We start from the raw sequence: 15,606 nt of genomic DNA, 5'->3' as shown, positions 1-15,606 counted from the left end.
GCCTAGTGATTGAGCCATGGGCAGTAGTCGGCCCTGTACAGTCGGTACTCGGCACTGTCCCTGTTTGTTACACTTTAGTCAGATTTGCGGTCGCCGCGTTCCGGGGGCACGATTTCGACTTTCTCGTGTTGACCACTGTGGGTGTGCCTGGCGCTCCTGGATCATGTCTCTCGGTGTCCTAGTACCCCCAGGCGATGGGTTTCACGGCCCCGTACCGCATGGGGCGCAAGGCCTCGCGCTGTGCGTGTGCTTAACCCGAAAAATTCTTTTCAAAAACGGGCCGCTCTCTGTCGTCGTCGTCGTCGTGCCCGCGCCGCTTTCAAATGTCGCGGGACCGGAACCACCGCGGCAACCGTCGCAAAAGGAGCCCGCCGGCGCGGGGCCAGTCGCAGGATCGCTCCAAGCGCGGGCCGGCGAGCGAGTGGGCCCGCTCGCCCGGCGGCTCCTCGGCTCGCGACGACTCGGCCGCGGCGGAGGAGCGGGCGGAGAACCACTACATGGTGCGGGTGGGCGACCGCTTCGACGGCGGCCAGCTCGAGGTCGTGCGCGAGCTCGGCAAGGGGACGTTTGGCCGCGTCGTCGAGATGAGCGAGCGTGGCAGCGGCGCGCTCTGTGCGGTCAAGGTGGTGCGCGCGGTGAGCAAGTACCGCGACGAGGCGCAGGTGGAGGCCGACATCCTGCGCGAGGTGCAGGCGCGGCTGCCTTCCGACAGCGCCGTCCCCATCTGCCGCCTCCACCGCACCTTTACCGAGCGAGGCCACTTTTGCATCGTGCTTGACCGGCTGGGCTCGCGCCTCTAGATCGGAAGAAGGAGACACTTGTCGTCTTCGGACGAGCACTCCAGAGGGCGCGAGTCCAACTGCACCCCGCTGTCTCCCGCTGCATTCGCTCGCCTCGCAGCCCTCGTACTCACGATCTGCTCCGAGCGCGGGAACCCGACTCTGGCGCTCCTCACAACGTCAGGCTCGTCTCTGTACGACGTGCTGCGCCGCCGCCGGAGGCAGCTCGAGGTGGGCGGCGGCCGCTCGGGCGTCGGCGCCTACTTTTCGCTGCCGCGCGTCGCAGCCATCGGCGCGGACTGCTTCCTCGCTCTGTCGCACCTGCACCGGCTCGGCCTCACGCACACACGGACCTCAAGCTGGAGGAGCGTGCCAGGAGCCTTCCAGGAACCTTCTAGGAACCTTCTCATAGGCACACGGACCTCAAGCTGGAGAACGTGCTCTTCGCCTCGACCGCCGAGCCGGCGAGATGCCGCCGCAGAGATGGCCGAGACACGGCGAGGGACGGCCGAGGGGTGGCCGAGAGACGGCCAGGGGTGGCCGAGCGATGGCGGAGGTATGGCCGAGAGATGGCCGAGGTGTGGCCGAGGTGTGGCCGAGGTGTGGCCGAGGTGTGGCCGAGGGATCGAGATGTGGCCGAGAGACGGCCGAGAGGCGGCCGAGAGGCGGCCGAGAGGCGGCCGAGAGGCGGCCGAGAGATGCCCGAGAGAACGAGAGAAAGCCGCCGCCTCCAGTGCCGAGCCGGCCAGGCGGTGAGTATTCCGACGGTACCAACCTCGAGAGGGTCTCGTCCTTCGCGGCTGCATCCCCCCCCGTCCCCGCCCTCAGCCGCCGGCCGTGCCTCTGCCCGCCAGGCGGGCGAGATGCCGACTGCATCCGCCGTCCGGCTCGTCGACTTTGGGGGCGCCACTTGGCGCGGCCTAGCCGAGATGCAGCCGAGATGCAGCCGCGGTCTAGCCGAGATGCAGCCGAGGCGCGGCCGAGGCGCGGCCGAGGTGCAGCCGAGGCGCGGCCGAGGCGCGGCCGAGGCGCGGCCGAGGCGCGGCCGAGGTGCAGCCGCGGTCTAGCCGAGATGCAGCCGCGGTCTAGCCGATATCTCTAGCCGGGCTCTAGAAGCATAGAAGCATGCCTCCCCACCGCCCCTCGTCGACGATCGGGGCCTCTCTTGCCGCGACGAGAGCTGGCCAGCTCTTTCAGGCTCGAATCGAGGCAGTGACGAGGAGAGTCTGATTCAGGCGCGACGAGCGGACGGGAGGCTCGATCGTGTGCACGCGGCAGTACCGCCCGCCCGAGGCACAATCTCGGGCTAGATCTCGGCCGCACCTCGGCTCCACCTCGGCCGCACCTCGGCCGCACCTCGGCCGCACCTCGGCTGCACCTCGGCCGCACCTCGGCCGCACCTCGGCCGCACCTCGGCTGCACCTCGGCTGCACCTCGGCTGCACCTCGGCCGCACTGCCCGAAGGTGACGCTCGGCTTGGGCTGGAGCCACGCGGTGGACGTGTGGAGCATGGGCTGCATCCTCGCCGAGCTGTGGACGGGCGAGCTGCTCTTCCGCACGCACGACGAGGCGCGAGATTGGCCGAGATTGGCCGAGGTTGGCCGAGGTTGGCCGAGAGGATTCCCGGGTAGCCGCTCTCTGGTGGAGCAATCGCGCTGATGACCCGAGATTCCCCGAGATTCCCCGAGATGACCCGAGATGACCCGAGATTGACCCCCTCCAGGTCGAGCACCTCGCGCTGATGGAGCGGCTGCTCGGCTCGCTGCCGCCGCTCGTGCCCCTAGATGCGGAGCAGATATCCACACCCCCCCGTGCCCCCCCTATCTCCCCTATGAGGCGCGACGCGCGTGTTCTAAATCGTGCTCGAGAGGACGCGTATTCAGCCGCGCAACACAGCCGTATTCAGCTGCATCTAAGCTGCTTTCACGCGGTGCTCGGCATACACGGCGCGAGACCGCGTTCCAGCCCTTGACTCTGGGCGCGCTCTCGACGCAGGCACATGCTCCGTGCCGCTGCCGACCGCTCGCGCTCGATGGAGAAGAACGTCCGGCACGGCGCGCTGCGCTGGCCTGACCGCGCACACGACCGGCGCTCCGCCGTATCTCCCCGTATCTCCCCATACCCTCCCCACATCTCCCCACATCTCCCCACATCTCCCCAGATCTCCCCAGATCTCCCCAGATCTCCCCAGACCTCGAGGCGCCTGTCCTTGAGTCTTACCTCAAGGAGGCCCGTCTGTGGTCAGGCGGTCGGAGGCGCACGTGCGGTCGCAGCCGCGCTTGCGCGACGTCCTCTTCGGCCCGCGGGAGGCGAGGCGGGGCGGCGGAGGGGAGGTCTCGCTAGACGGAGAGACTCTCTGGTCTCGCTAGACAAAGACTCAGACAGAGGCTCTCTATGTGTAGGACGAGCCGCCGGGCGGCGCGCGCGAGCTGCAGCGGCTGTACGAGCTGCTACTCGGCTGCCTCGAGTACGAGCAAGACCATGTCCGGGACACGTCCACGACATGTCCGAGACATGTCCACAGGCTGCCTCGAGTACGAGCCGGACCAGCGCCTCACAGCGGCGGACGCGCTCAAGCAGCCATTCCTCGCGCCGCACACGGCGCCGCTGCCGCCGCCGGCGTAACGGGAGGGGACGCGCACCTCGCCGCAGTCTGCTGGCAGGCCGCTGGCAGGCTGGTCGCCGATGCCGCAGCCGATGCCGCAGCCGGGACGACGGCGGGAGACGGCTCAACGGCGCCATGGCCGGTGGTCACGCAGGCAGCGCCCACTGCAGCTGCTCTAAACCGATACGGTAGAGCGCGCGCCCCCGTACCGCCTCAGCAGCTCCATGAGGTGTACGGCGTGTACTGGATCCTCGGAGAGCAAATTGTGAGCTCGTACGGTCGAACGGCTCTAGCTCGTGCAGGTGCCGACATGTGCATGTATGTACCCCGTGCAAACGCGTCAAGCCGAATAATACTTTATGATTATGTAAAAACATTTACGATTGTTAAAAGTAAAACGAGAGTGGCATATTTTGATTTTTTCTGCGCGCAGGGTGGCAACGTTTTTTGATTAATACATTAATTAAAAGAAATTTTGGAGACGACGTTGCACGCTTTTTTGTCGACCTGTCATGTGCCCACGCCCATGACAGGCTGCTATGAGAGTGCACAATCGATTTCCCGTCCGCCAAAAAAATTGCGGTTTTGCCCGCCAAAAGAGAGCCAATTCTTGACTTGGGCCCTGCGGGCGGCCTTCTCTCGAGGTCTCGAGATATACTCCGGCACGCCGAAAGTGGAGCTAAAAAGTCGTCCTTGACTTCTCAGCGCCCTGACGGCCCGCCGATGGCAGACCCGACTCCCTCCATCCGCATGGCGCCGCCCGATGGTGCCGGTAACCCTATTCCGGAGCGGTTTCTCCTAGGGTTAGCGCCGAAAAAGCCGGCTCCCTTAGCTCCGGCTAGGGCTAAGGGGCCTCCGAAGCCGACCCGAGGAAGGGCCGACTTAGCCCGCGAACGGGCAGAACGGGCTGTCCTCGCATACTCCGGCACGCCGAAAGTGGAGCTAAAAAGTCGTCCTTGACTTCTCAGCGCCCTGACGGCCCGCCGATGGCAGACCCGACTCCCTCCATCCGCATGGCGCCGCCCGATGGTGCCGGTAACCCTATTCCGGAGCGGTTTCTCCTAGGGTTAGCGCCGAAAAAGCCGGCTCCCTTAGCTCCGGCTAGGGCTAAGGGGCCTCCGAAGCCGACCCGAGGAAGGGCCGACTTAAGGGTTAGTATAGCGGGCCGATAAGGCTGCCCACACCCGCGAGGATGGCTGTGTGTTTGCCTCCCCGACTCGGACGGCCGCCTCAGAGGGCGGGAGTGCTTCCTATCGCCCTCTCACCCGCGGGTGATGGCCGAGTCCACGGAGCCGCACGCTGCCTCTCCTTCGACGCAAGGCTCCGACTTCTATAGAGAAAACCCCATCTGCACCAGCGTTTTAAAGTGAAATCGTCAAGAGAAATCGATGCCCCGGGCTGGGCTTTGGGGTAGGCAGCCACCTTTTTGAAGGTGAGGCGTATCTGCCGACCTGTGAAGACGCTTTACTTGCGAGCAGTGCGAGGACCAGATGGCGCGAGGGCACCGCAACATGGCTAAGGAGGCAGGGAAGCTTCTGCTCCAAGACGGCCGCTCAGGACCGCAAAATGGTGTTCCTGAAGGTTGTGTCAGTCGGGCTGGCCAGTCCCCGGGGCCTGACGGTCCAATGTTTCCCTCAAGAGTACTTCTCCCCTACCCCACCCTTCCACTTTAGATGTGTCGGACCATACACAAAGCGGCCAAATTGCGGTTGACGGCTCATCGTACGTAACCGATCCGCGCTGGATGGCTCGCGCCGGCTCGATCAGCTTCACGCGCGTCTCGGCGACCAACTTGCCCAGGCGGACACGCGATCGGATAGCGACCCCTACGTGCGCTGGTCTCTCGGAAAAGAGACCCTCGCCGAGACAAACTTCCTCCGTAATGTGCTGGGAAGGCGTGGCCGCACGCAGACGTCCACGCAGAACCCAGCGTGGGACTCAGAGTACCTTGCTAATTTACCACATGGAGTCGGCGCCAGCATGACGCTGACTGTCAGCGTGTGGGACTCTGATCGCGGCCAGGACGACCCACTTGGCTCTGCAACCTTTGAGCTTCAATTGGAAAACGGGGTGCGCACAATGACGCTTCCGCTCGAGCACGTGCCCGGTGGACGCGAGTCAACAGTCACATTCACGTCGAGAGTCGAGCTGCCGCTCCGCCCGTCGCCCGAGCCCGAAGCCGAGGCCGTGACCGAGGCCGTGACCGCTGGCCCAGTCACGAGGAAGGAGATCCGAATGATGAGCCCTGAAGAGCAACAGCGGTATGCGGCGGCTGTCAAGAAGATGATGGAGAACACGAGCGGGCCGGAGAGCTCCGAATTCTTCCGCCTGGCGGGATACCACGGCTGGCCCGGCAACGGCGCCGAGCGAAACTACAGCTACTGCGAGCACCGTCAGGAGACCTTCCCGGGCTGGCACCGCGCGTACTTGATAGCCTTTGAGCAGTCGCTGCGCGATGCCGATCGCGCGCTGGGCAACGACGGACACATCGGTCTGCCGTATTGGGACGTCCTTGCGCGGCCCGAGCTCAACGGCCAGGTCTCGTTCAAACCTTACTATTGCCCCCGCAGTGTGTTTGTCGACCTCCCTGTTTGTCGACCTCGCCATGAAATCGCGCGCCTCCGCCTTGTTTCCAACAGGTCGTCCCGTCCATTGTCAAGGAGCACTTTGGCAACGGGACCGCCGTGCCGCGCGCTCTCCTCGACGAGAGCTTACCGCCAGGCGGCGCGGCGCATCAGCGCAAGCGGCTCTGGGATGAGGGGTACGCCATCGCCGACGACGCGGATCTAAAGAGGACGATCGAGAGCCAACGCCTCCCCGAAAAGATTGGCGACGCGCTCTGGATTCGCCAGCACTACCGCGCGGCCTCGACGTACGGCACCTCCAGCCGAGATTCCGTGGAGACGCCGCATGACCTCATCCATGTGCTCAGCGGCTTCCCGATGAAGTCCCTGATGCACGCCGCATTTCACCCTCTCTTCTGGCTGCACCACTGCAACATCGATCGGCTGTATGAGGCGTACCTGGAGAACAACCCAGATTCCCAACGCGAATTTGAAGCCAATCAGGAGCGCTCGCGATTTGTAAACCGGCGCAAGGGAACTCACGACAGATACGATGAGTGGCTCAAACCCTTCTACTTGCCGGGCGGCGCCCGCGGGAACAGGAAGTTCTATCCGCGACACACGTTTGACATTGCGCGCTACGGCGACTACGTGTACGACGCGCTGCACCTGCGCCCAGCCCAAGCCATGACGGAACGGCCCGTGTACGCGGTCTTTGAGGACGTCGACATCAACGCGCTGCCGTGCTCATACACGCTCCACGCATTCATCTACCCTACCGGCGCCGAGGCGACGACGCCACCGCTCGGCCCCACCATTGCGAGTATTATGGACGACCCCAACTATGCGGGGCTGGGCGGCGTCTTCGCGGGTAAGGCTGATGTCTGTACGAACTGCCAAAACTCGGATCCGTTTGACGTGCGTATCGACGTGTCGGCGCGGCTGAAGGCCCTCGGCCTCTCCGCGGCAGATGCGGTGGTAAAGGTGGTCGCCGTCGACGAGGAGGAGGAATACATGGCCGTCGGCAATCCCACCACCCGTGCTCAAGGGTGGAGGGCCGTCCTTCGCGCCGTCGAACGACTTTGAGGACGAGGACCATGAGGTCGATGACACGCCCACTTTCCCGCCCGGCTCGACGGTGACGTATGCGGTGGAGGAGGCGCCCGGCTACCTGAACCGGGGAATGCTGCTTAACGAGGTCGCCCAGTGCTTTGCAGCGTGGGCTGGTCCTACTGCGAGTGGGCTCGAGTTTGAGCGGCTGCCCGCGGAGCGCGCCGACGACGCGCAGCTCGTTATCGGCTGGGCCGACCACTCCAAGGTCAACCAGAAGAAGTTTGACGGACCCGGCGGCCACCTCGCAGAGGCGAACGCTTCGAGCATCGTGTTTGACTCGGCGGAGCGATGGCTGCTGCACGGTGTGGGCTGGGAGAAGCTCGCTCGCTCCGAGGAGCCCAAGGGTGCGCCACCCAGCTTCTACCTTGCGCCCGTCCTCCTGCACGAGATCGGCCACACTCTCGGGCTCACGCACTCTCACACTCCGACCGAGGTGATGGCGCCGCATTACGCAGCTGACAAGGTCAGTCTGGCGCCTGGCGACAAGTCGCGCGCCCGCCTAGCATACAGCGTGCCCGAACCCGACGAAAGCAATCTAACACCACCACGTGCTCCAGCGGCAGCGCCCGCGCCGCCCGCGCCGCCTGCGCCGCCTGCGCCGCCTGCGCCGGCAAAGAGCGGCGCTTGCACCCTGCTCTGAGCGGAGCCGGCGCTTCCGGCTTGAAAGAAAGAACGCAGATCACTTTGTGTGATGTGTGGAGAAATTTACCTTACCAAAACCTACCTTACTTTACCTTTTTGTGTATTCATGTTCTATGTAAAAAATCGTCCACCATCGAGCCGGCGAGGCCCGGCGTAGGCTAGGAAGCCCGCTCGCTGTTAGGACGCGCCCCTTACTCCCGCGAGAGCGCTGGCCGCGCCGCTCGCAGCCCATCCCAGGTCGATCCCGGCGACGACGAGGTCGAAACCCTCGTCGGCCATGCGGCGCGCGGTGGCGGGGTCGGCGCAAAAGATGGCCGCCTGCCGTCCGTGTGCGTGAGCGAGGCGGAGAGCGTGGCGCACCGCCTCCAGCACCTCTCCCTCGGGCGAGTCGGTCGGGTCGTGGCCGAGCGCAAGGCCCTGTGCGCAAGGGAGCAGGCGGAGGCAGGTCTCCGCGAGCCCGGTGCCGCGCCGGTGGCGGTGCCGCTGCTGGCGGTGGCGGTGCCGTGGGCGGTGGCGGTGGCGGTGGCGGTGTGGCGGTGTGCTCGGGAGTGGCGCAGAGTGGTCCTGTCCCGACCCGTGGGGCGCTCTAGCTCGGGGTGATACTGGTTCTGTCCCGAACACTGGGGCGCTCTCCCCCCTCATAGGGCGCTCTCGCTCGGGAGCCGACGTCCGCCGCGCACCAAGTCGTTAGGACCGATGAATATCTCCCCATATCTCCCCATATCTCGCACCAAGTCGTTAGGCCCGACGAAGATGCCGCTGAGCCCGTCCACGCTCAGGATCGCGTCCAGGTCCTCGAGCGCGCCTGCAGCAAGGCTCCAGGAACGGTCGCTTCCGGCGAGGAGCAGCCAGGGAGCCGCCGAGAGGCAATGCAATGCGAGACGCATGTGCTGCATCTCGAGGTGGCGAGATATGGGGAGATATGGGGAGATATGGGGAGACTCCTGTGCTGCATCTCGGTGCGTGCGCGGCCAGGATCGCAGCTCTAGGACCGCGGCCAGTACGATGCGGCGTTGGAAGGCCATGGGGAGGCTCGGCTACTCCGCCGCGCCTCGTGTCTCAAGCATCGCAAAACTCTGCACGCACGTGTTCGACGCCCGAGTCCAGTCGCCCCGGCTGCCCTCCCACCCCAGCGCTGCGCGGTGTGGGCCGTACGACCGGTGCCCGGCGGGTGGGAATTTGGTCGCTCGCACAAAGGCCTCGCACTCCTCCACCGAGTTGATCATCGGGCAGATGAGGGCGGCGGCGCCGGCGTCGAGCGCCTTGGCGATCGCGCCGTCGGAGAGCTCTTCGATGCGGACGACGGCGAGCGGCGCGTTACCTGCCGCGTCGCGCGCGGCGTCGATCGCCTGCAGCAGCGGCACCACCTCGCCGGTGCCGTGCTGCTGGTCCACCACGACGGCGTCAAAGCCTTGCCGTGCGATGACCTCGGTGTACAGCGGTGAGCCGCCGACGATCCAGGCGGCGATCTTGGCGCGCGCGCCGGACGGCGCGACCTGCTGCTGTCCTGCGGCGAGATAAGCGCGGGTGGCCGGCGGGAGGTGGCGGAGCGCAGCTCGAGGTCGTCGGCACAGGAGTGCCTGCATCGCTGTGTTACGACCGGCAGTGCGCCTTTGCAGCGAGCAGCTCGGAAAAGAATTCACGATTGATGCTTTTTTTGTTTTTTCATGCCTGTTGAGTATATGAGCGACCCACCTCGAGGGTTGCTCCCGACTCTGGCCTTTTCGGGTCACGTAGCCACACCTCGCCTCCTTGGTGCGAGTGGCTGCCAGTTCGACTCTGGGGAGGATCGAACCATTAACAACGCCCCTCCAAACGCGCACCCCCATAAAACGCCGCACAACCTGCTTCCTGGATGCATCCGGCGCAGCATGTGGTGCGGGGAGAGGCCCATCCATGTGCTCAAGCTCGCCGCCAGTCATCGGGCTCGTCGACTTGGTCGCGAGCCAGCGCTCGATCGCCGTCCGCTCGTAAGCATGCCCGTCCGCCGCCATCACCGGGTCGCTCATTATCTCGGTTGTGATTGCTGATCGGGCAGATGAAGTCAGCCGGTGGCTCCTCCTCCTCCACCGAAAGCAGCCCCTCTGCAGCCAAAGAGGACGGCACTTGCTCGTCGGGCTCCCGCCTCTCCTCCTCCAGCCTCGCGCTCTCCTCGAGCGCCGCCGCCAGCGCTGCCTCATCCTCGGGTTCCCGCGACGCCGACGGCCCAGCGCCGCCCCCGCCACCCTTTCTAGACCTTCCCCTTCTTCTTCTTCTTCCCCTTCTTGCTCTCCTTGCTCTCCTTCTCCGCCTCCTCCTCCGCCAGCAGCGCCTCGGCATGCCGCGCCGCCTCCGCCTCTGCCGCCGCACTCACCACCTCCCTCGCCACTGCCTGCGCTGCCGCGTGCTCCTCGAGGGCGCGCACACACTCGCTGTGGCCCCTCTCTTCGGCCATCTGCAGCGCCGTCCTGCCGCCCGCATTGTACGCCGTCGTATCGGCGCCCGCTCGCAGCAGGCGAAGCACGGTTGTGAAGTGGCCGTTGGCGGCGGCGGCCATCAGCGCGGTGACGCCATTGCTGTTCTGCAAGTTGACCTCCACGCCGCGCTGCAGCAGGATCTCGACCATCCGGCCACGTCCCTCCAGCGTGACTACCGCGCCACGCCCATGCCGCCACGCGCATCGGCCTCCCAAACGCCACTGCGTGAGAATTTGCCGTGTGCAGTACGTGTACCCTCTTGACCGTGTCCGTTGACCCAACCTCCCGAGGCGGCCGCGTCGGAGCTCGCAGAGGAGGAGGCGGCGCGCGAGGCGGGCAGCCCGGAGGATGAGGCGGTGCCGGAGGAGGTGAGGACGCTGCTCGGCGATCGGGAGACGCTGACGAACGCGCTGACCCAGGCGATCCGCCTCCGCCCTGGTAGCCCCTCGCCGACTCTCCGGCACCCTGACGTCGCCGCTTGCCGCTTCCTCTCATGACCGAGCCGCCGCCGCGCTGCCGATCCACCCCGCTCCTCCCAACAGGCCCACGACACACGGGTGGCGCAGCTCGACGCGAGGGAGGACGAGGCGCGCGCGAGGGAAGTTGCGGCGCTCAAGGTCGCCCGACGCGCCTCTGTATTTTGCTCCCATCTCGCTCGCCACTGAGCCTCTCTCGCCTCGCCACACTCGCTCCAGGGAACCATCGAGCGGCTGCAAGCCGATGAGTACGGCCGCAATCGCGGCGCGGTGGTCGAGATCTGGAATTTGGTGCACGTGGAGCACAAGAATGAGCTGCTCGAGTTGGGCGCATCTGCGCATGCGGAGGTTGCATGAAATTCTTTTTTGATTGTCCTTTGTAGTGCCAGTCCCGTACCCGCTGTCGTGCGAGGGAGAGTTTGCTGGAGAGAGAGAGAGAGATTTTTAGCAATACCAAACCACTCTAACACATGGTTAATAAAAATCTCTCTCTCTCAACACTCACAGTTGTTTGTTTTGCTGGTAAAAATTCTTTTTCACAGGTGTACCAGGCCCCACAAATGACGTACGTGAGAGAGAGAGAGAGAGAGATTTTTAGCAATACCAAACAACTCTTAACACTCACGTGTGAGTGTTAGAGTTGTTTGTGTACCTGTGTGTTAGTTAGTGCCGGCACAGAGCTCCGTGCAAGCCTTCCAGCGTGATAGGAACGAGTGTATCGCTTTGACGGATCGACCGTGCTTGTTATCCACATCGATGTGACGCACACAGTGACACTTCAGACGACACACATTCTCCCACCCGCCGGGACGCAAAACGCTCTCGACGAGAGCCACAAGAAGGCGGCCACACAGCAAGCCGCTCGGTCGATCACGTTGCTCGCTCGATGCCGGCGAGCGCATGGCGCACGCCTTGGACGGTGGCGAAGCCAAAAACACCGGCAGTGGCCGTCCGCTGGCGTGAGCGGCGGCGGTCGAGACCTCACCCTTCGCGCCGACGACCCAACCTCACGCGGACAACCCAACCCAACCACAACCCAACCCAACACGAAACAACCCAACTCAAAGCACGATTCTCAAGTTGGGCCCTCAGTCAGTCAGTGCGCGCCAGTCCCGTGGCCAGTGTTGTGCGAGGCATTGGGGGAAGTACATGGGAAGTCAGAAATTGAAAAAAACCTTACTCGCTCAACGCGGCCAACAACGCAACCAAAGGATACCAGATAAACCTACAGCGCTAGGCCCCGCCGAATTTGCGAGACAGCTTGCACGTCGAAGCCGCATTTGCGAGACAGCGTGGCTCGCAGCGTGCCCGCTGTCGAGATCATGCAGCGCATATTCTCTACCTCCGTTGAGCAGTCGAAGAGGGGCCTTTCGCACGTCAGGTCCTATCGCCCAAAAGTTCCGTCCGTGCGTGTGCTGCCGGTCGCATCGACTGCGGCGCAGTCTCGCAGGCTCGCTGGGCGGCTGAGCGATCTGGCGACGGCGTTGAGAACTGAAGACGCCGAGGGAGGTTCGGTCAACCTGTATGGCGTAGCAGTTCTCCACGCCGTCGTGTCTCGCAAGCGGTCAGCGCAGTGCTTGTGGTCGACTGTGCCGCTGGCGTTTGCGCTGCTGCAGATCTTCGCACTGCACTCGATCGCGTTTGGCAGCGCTTGGACAAAGTGCGTCTACGACCAAGACTGTGCCCTCGGGACGGCGTGCATCCGAGTCAACGAGCGGTCGCCGCAGTACTTTTGCGCCGACTGCGCCAACATCGTCGGCGACGGCGACCAAGAGTGGAGTCTGTCCCCCGTGGAGACGGCGTTGGGGTTCGACACGCACTGGAACCGGACGACGTACGAGTTCACTCCGGCGCTCACCGGCGACCTCTACCCAATCGCAGCCAGCGCGTACGAGTGGTGCCAAAACTTCGTCGACGCCTCGCGTACTCCCTTCGTCAGCGCCTGGCTCTCAGTCCAGAGCCAAGACTTCTCGCACTGCCTTCACGTGCAGGAGGCTCTCCATAAGTTTGGCGCCCTCGACTTTGTGGTCGTCGTCACCGGGTTCGTACTCGTCTGCCTCGCGATCGCTGCCGACCGTCAGCAGCAGCTTCTCAACCGGCACCTGCGCGTCCTGCTCCTCCCTCCGCCGTGGCGCTCTCTGCGTGCGCTCTCCTTCGTCGTGCTCGAGATGTCGCTCGAAGCGCTGCTGCCGAGCGTCAGCCTCGCCATGGTGCTGCTCATCATTCAGGGGGGCGTGGACGCGACGGGCGTGCTCTTGAATGGCGTCGCGGTATGCTTCGTCCTCACGATCGACGACGAGGTGCCACACGTACTTCTCTCCGCCGCCGACAAGCTCGCGATTGACAACTTTGCCACCGCGGCCGGCGACCGCAACACCCTCGTTAACATCAAGCGGAAGTCTCTTTGCCACGCTGCGACGGCGCTGGTGCTATTGTTTCTCATGTTCTTTGTCTGCCAGCGCGCCACCTGCGACAACCTGGTCCTCGCCTGCTTCGGCCTCTGCTGCCTCACGCCGCTGTGCACGCGCCTCGCCGAGGAGATGGTCGGCCTCCCCTACACGCTCGGCCTCTCCCGCGCCAACCGGAGCGAGGCGATGCGACGCACCGCGTCCTCGGCGAGCGGCGAGGTGGGTGGCGCCGAGGAGCCTCGCATCCCGCGCACGGTCTCCTCGCTCCGAGCGTCGATCCGCCACCGCGCGGCAGCGACGGTACGGATCTGTTCGGGCCGCGCCGGGCTGGCGGCGCTGCACGCCACTCGTTGCCTGCTCGAGGGCATGTCCACAACGTGTGTGCTGCTGCTGTTTGGGCGCCTCGCCATCAGCCTCTATATGTGGGACATGCCCTTCATCCACCAGTACGTGTGGGACGAGTGAGCTGAGCGCGCGGGCTCATATACATCTGTCATGACATCTGTTCTTCATTCATTCTCACCACCACGGTTGCGAAATGTATTTCAAAATCTTCTATCATATCTTCCTGCCGGGCGAACCACCTCAGGCTCAGCAAAAGTCACGTGTCACGAATGTATCCTGTGTTGTGCGCGGGGTTTATAATATTTTTTGGCAAACAGCGTCTGACCGCCGTAATAAAAAAGGAGGCGACTCAAACGGCCTCTCGCCCTTTGCGGCGCCGCCTTCGGCATGGCGACTCCTCCGTCGCCCGGTCGGCCACCGCCTCCGCCGAGCGAGGCAGCCGACACATCGCGCAATCCGTTTGCAAGCTGGCGCACGCGAAAGGATACACCGACTTGGAGCCGGCGTGCGAGAATTTCTGGCCTACGTCGCCGCCTGACCCTCCGCCGAGCCCGTCGCCTCCGGCCCCTCCGCCACCCCCCTCGCCGCCACCCTTGCCGCCGCTGCTGCCGCAACCTCCGGGCTTGCCGCCTCTGCCGTCGGCCCCGCCGCTCCAGCCGCCCCTGTTCGGCATTGCCCCACATGATACGCTACCGGGCGGGTTCTACGTCCCCGCAGCCGCGCTGGCCGGCACCCTCCTCACCACGGCCCTCGCGCTCTCCCTGCTGCGCGGCCACGCCAAGCCCTCCCTCCTCACGGCGGGGGCCTGCGTTGTCACCGCCTCGCTCCAACTCGTCGCCGACTCGTTGCTCGCGGCAGAGGCGTGGACCCGCTCCACCGACCCCATCTACGACCCCGAGACGAACGCCCTGATCGACGGCGCGGCGCCCGAACGTGGCGGTCCAGGCGCGTACCCGCTTCCAGCCTTGGCTCCTCGCCACATGCCACGCCCCTCGCCGGATGGGGATCGTCATCACCACTCCACGCCCACGCAGCCCAGCCCCGCACGCTGCCCCGCCGACAGGGCGTGGGCCATCACCGCTCTCCTCAGTCCTCACCCTCGTCCTCGCCTCCTCCGCCGCCCTCGCCGCCGCCGCCGCCGCCGCCCTCCGCCGCCTCCGGCGCGGCGGCGGCGCGGCCATCCAACCCCCAGCTCCGAGACCGAGTTGACAACAAACTCGCTATCGCTGCCTTCGCCGCCGATGCGCCTGCGCCTCGATGATGGCGCACAGCTGCGCTGGCGAGAGGCCCGCGACGCGCGCGCCGATGCGGTGGGAGGCCATAACACACTTAGATAGATAGATCGCGCGCATTTTTCTTTTTTGACAGAGGGCCCGACTTTTGTTTGTGTCCCGCCTCGCGCGGGCCCGGTCACGGCACGGTTGCAGCCGCATCATGCCGGCGAGCGACCTCGACCTCGACGACGACGACGATTACGGTCCCTCTGGCAGCAACGCCGCCGCTCCTCCCAGCAACGGCGCCTCAGCACAGCCGAGTGGAGCCGTGCGTGTGCAAGGCACGCAGCGCATCCCCGGCCCCGTGGGCGCCCTTCTGAGTGCGCCCACCGCGCTACCACACGGCGGCGCTCCGCCCGAGCAACTTCCACGGCGAGGCTTCCGCAAGACGGCCGCCCTCCTCCACCTCGAGTCTCTCTTTCCGCGCCCGACGCCACCGCCGTTCGTGGAACGCTGGCCGCCGCCAGACAGGCACGCGGTACCGGAGCTGTGGTCGCTGGCCGAGGTGCGCAGCGCCGCGTGCTCGCTCTCTTCGCTCAAGGGGGCCAAGCCGGTGGTGGTCCCCAACACGCTCCTCGTCCTGGTGAGCTCTCTCTGACGCCGCCTCTCCCGACGGCACAAGACACGGCACAAGAGAGGAGAGAGACACGGCACCCCTTCTCCGGCACCCTTCTCCCGCGCCCTTCAGGTGCGCTCCATCTCGCGTGACTCCGTCCCCGCTGAGGCCGCCGGCATCCTCCTCGCCGACGAGTCTGGGGAGATGAACGGCTCGCTCCACCCCTCGGCACTGAGCGACAACCCCGGCGCGCCCCGCCCGCTCCGATCTGCTCCTCCTGTCTTCGATCTACCTGTCATGAACTGGTCGATATCTCGCAGCGTGTCTCTTATCGCCACCGTGCGTTGTTCCCAGCACTTGACATCGTTCATCCGCTCCGTCGCCGCAC

The 15,606-nt window shown here is 65.2% G+C and overlaps 5 protein-coding genes across 5 annotated transcripts in view; 4 read left to right on the top strand and 1 right to left on the bottom strand.

Moving 5' to 3' along the window:
- Nucleotides 1-323: 323 nt before the first annotated feature.
- EMIHUDRAFT_447396 (hypothetical protein) lies at nt 324-3,563 on the top strand (the record flags this gene model as incomplete). The annotated part of the gene is made up of 5 exons (XM_005793955.1): nt 324-770; nt 927-1,093; nt 3,025-3,112; nt 3,182-3,246; nt 3,443-3,563. The coding sequence occupies 5 exons, from the start codon at nt 324-326 to the stop codon at nt 3,561-3,563; spliced, it is 888 nt and encodes a 295-aa protein (XP_005794012.1).
- A 1,387-nt stretch (nt 3,564-4,950) lies between these two features.
- On the top strand, nt 4,951-7,725 carry EMIHUDRAFT_193952 (hypothetical protein; the record flags this gene model as incomplete). Its single annotated transcript, XM_005793954.1, has 6 exons — nt 4,951-4,987; nt 5,058-5,110; nt 5,185-5,922; nt 6,024-6,923; nt 6,997-7,609; nt 7,703-7,725. The coding sequence occupies 6 exons, from the start codon at nt 4,951-4,953 to the stop codon at nt 7,723-7,725; spliced, it is 2,364 nt and encodes a 787-aa protein (XP_005794011.1).
- Nucleotides 7,726-7,880: 155 nt separating this feature from the next.
- EMIHUDRAFT_94838 (hypothetical protein) lies at nt 7,881-9,712 on the bottom strand (the record flags this gene model as incomplete). Its single annotated transcript, XM_005793953.1, has 5 exons — nt 7,881-8,021; nt 8,064-8,120; nt 8,435-8,508; nt 8,779-9,199; nt 9,527-9,712. 5 exons carry the CDS (start codon nt 9,710-9,712, stop codon nt 7,881-7,883), a joined length of 879 nt encoding a protein of 292 aa, XP_005794010.1.
- A 3,035-nt stretch (nt 9,713-12,747) lies between these two features.
- Nucleotides 12,748-13,565, top strand: EMIHUDRAFT_431715 (hypothetical protein). The gene is given in 2 exon segments (XM_005793952.1): nt 12,748-13,527; nt 13,546-13,565. The coding sequence occupies 1 exon segment, from the start codon at nt 12,804-12,806 to the stop codon at nt 13,506-13,508; it is 705 nt and encodes a 234-aa protein (XP_005794009.1). The 5' UTR covers nt 12,748-12,803; the 3' UTR covers nt 13,509-13,527; nt 13,546-13,565.
- Nucleotides 13,566-13,775: 210 nt separating this feature from the next.
- Nucleotides 13,776-15,606, top strand: part of EMIHUDRAFT_193948 (hypothetical protein) — a gene marked incomplete at both ends in the record, with an annotated part of 3,578 nt that continues 1,747 nt past the window's right edge. Inside the window, 4 exons of the mRNA XM_005793951.1 lie at nt 13,776-13,797; nt 14,106-14,337; nt 14,816-14,865; nt 14,944-15,245. Of these exons, the coding sequence (XP_005794008.1) occupies nt 13,776-13,797; nt 14,106-14,337; nt 14,816-14,865; nt 14,944-15,245 (606 nt within the window). The remainder of the gene's footprint in view (nt 13,798-14,105; nt 14,338-14,815; nt 14,866-14,943; nt 15,246-15,606) is intronic.

Source organism: Emiliania huxleyi, assembly GCF_000372725.1.
Source record: "Emiliania huxleyi CCMP1516 unplaced genomic scaffold EMIHUscaffold_1, whole genome shotgun sequence".
Lineage (NCBI taxonomy): Eukaryota > Haptophyta > Isochrysidales > Noelaerhabdaceae > Emiliania > Emiliania huxleyi.
Note: the sequence above shows the minus strand (reverse complement) of the source record. Positions and strands in the feature narration are given on the sequence as shown.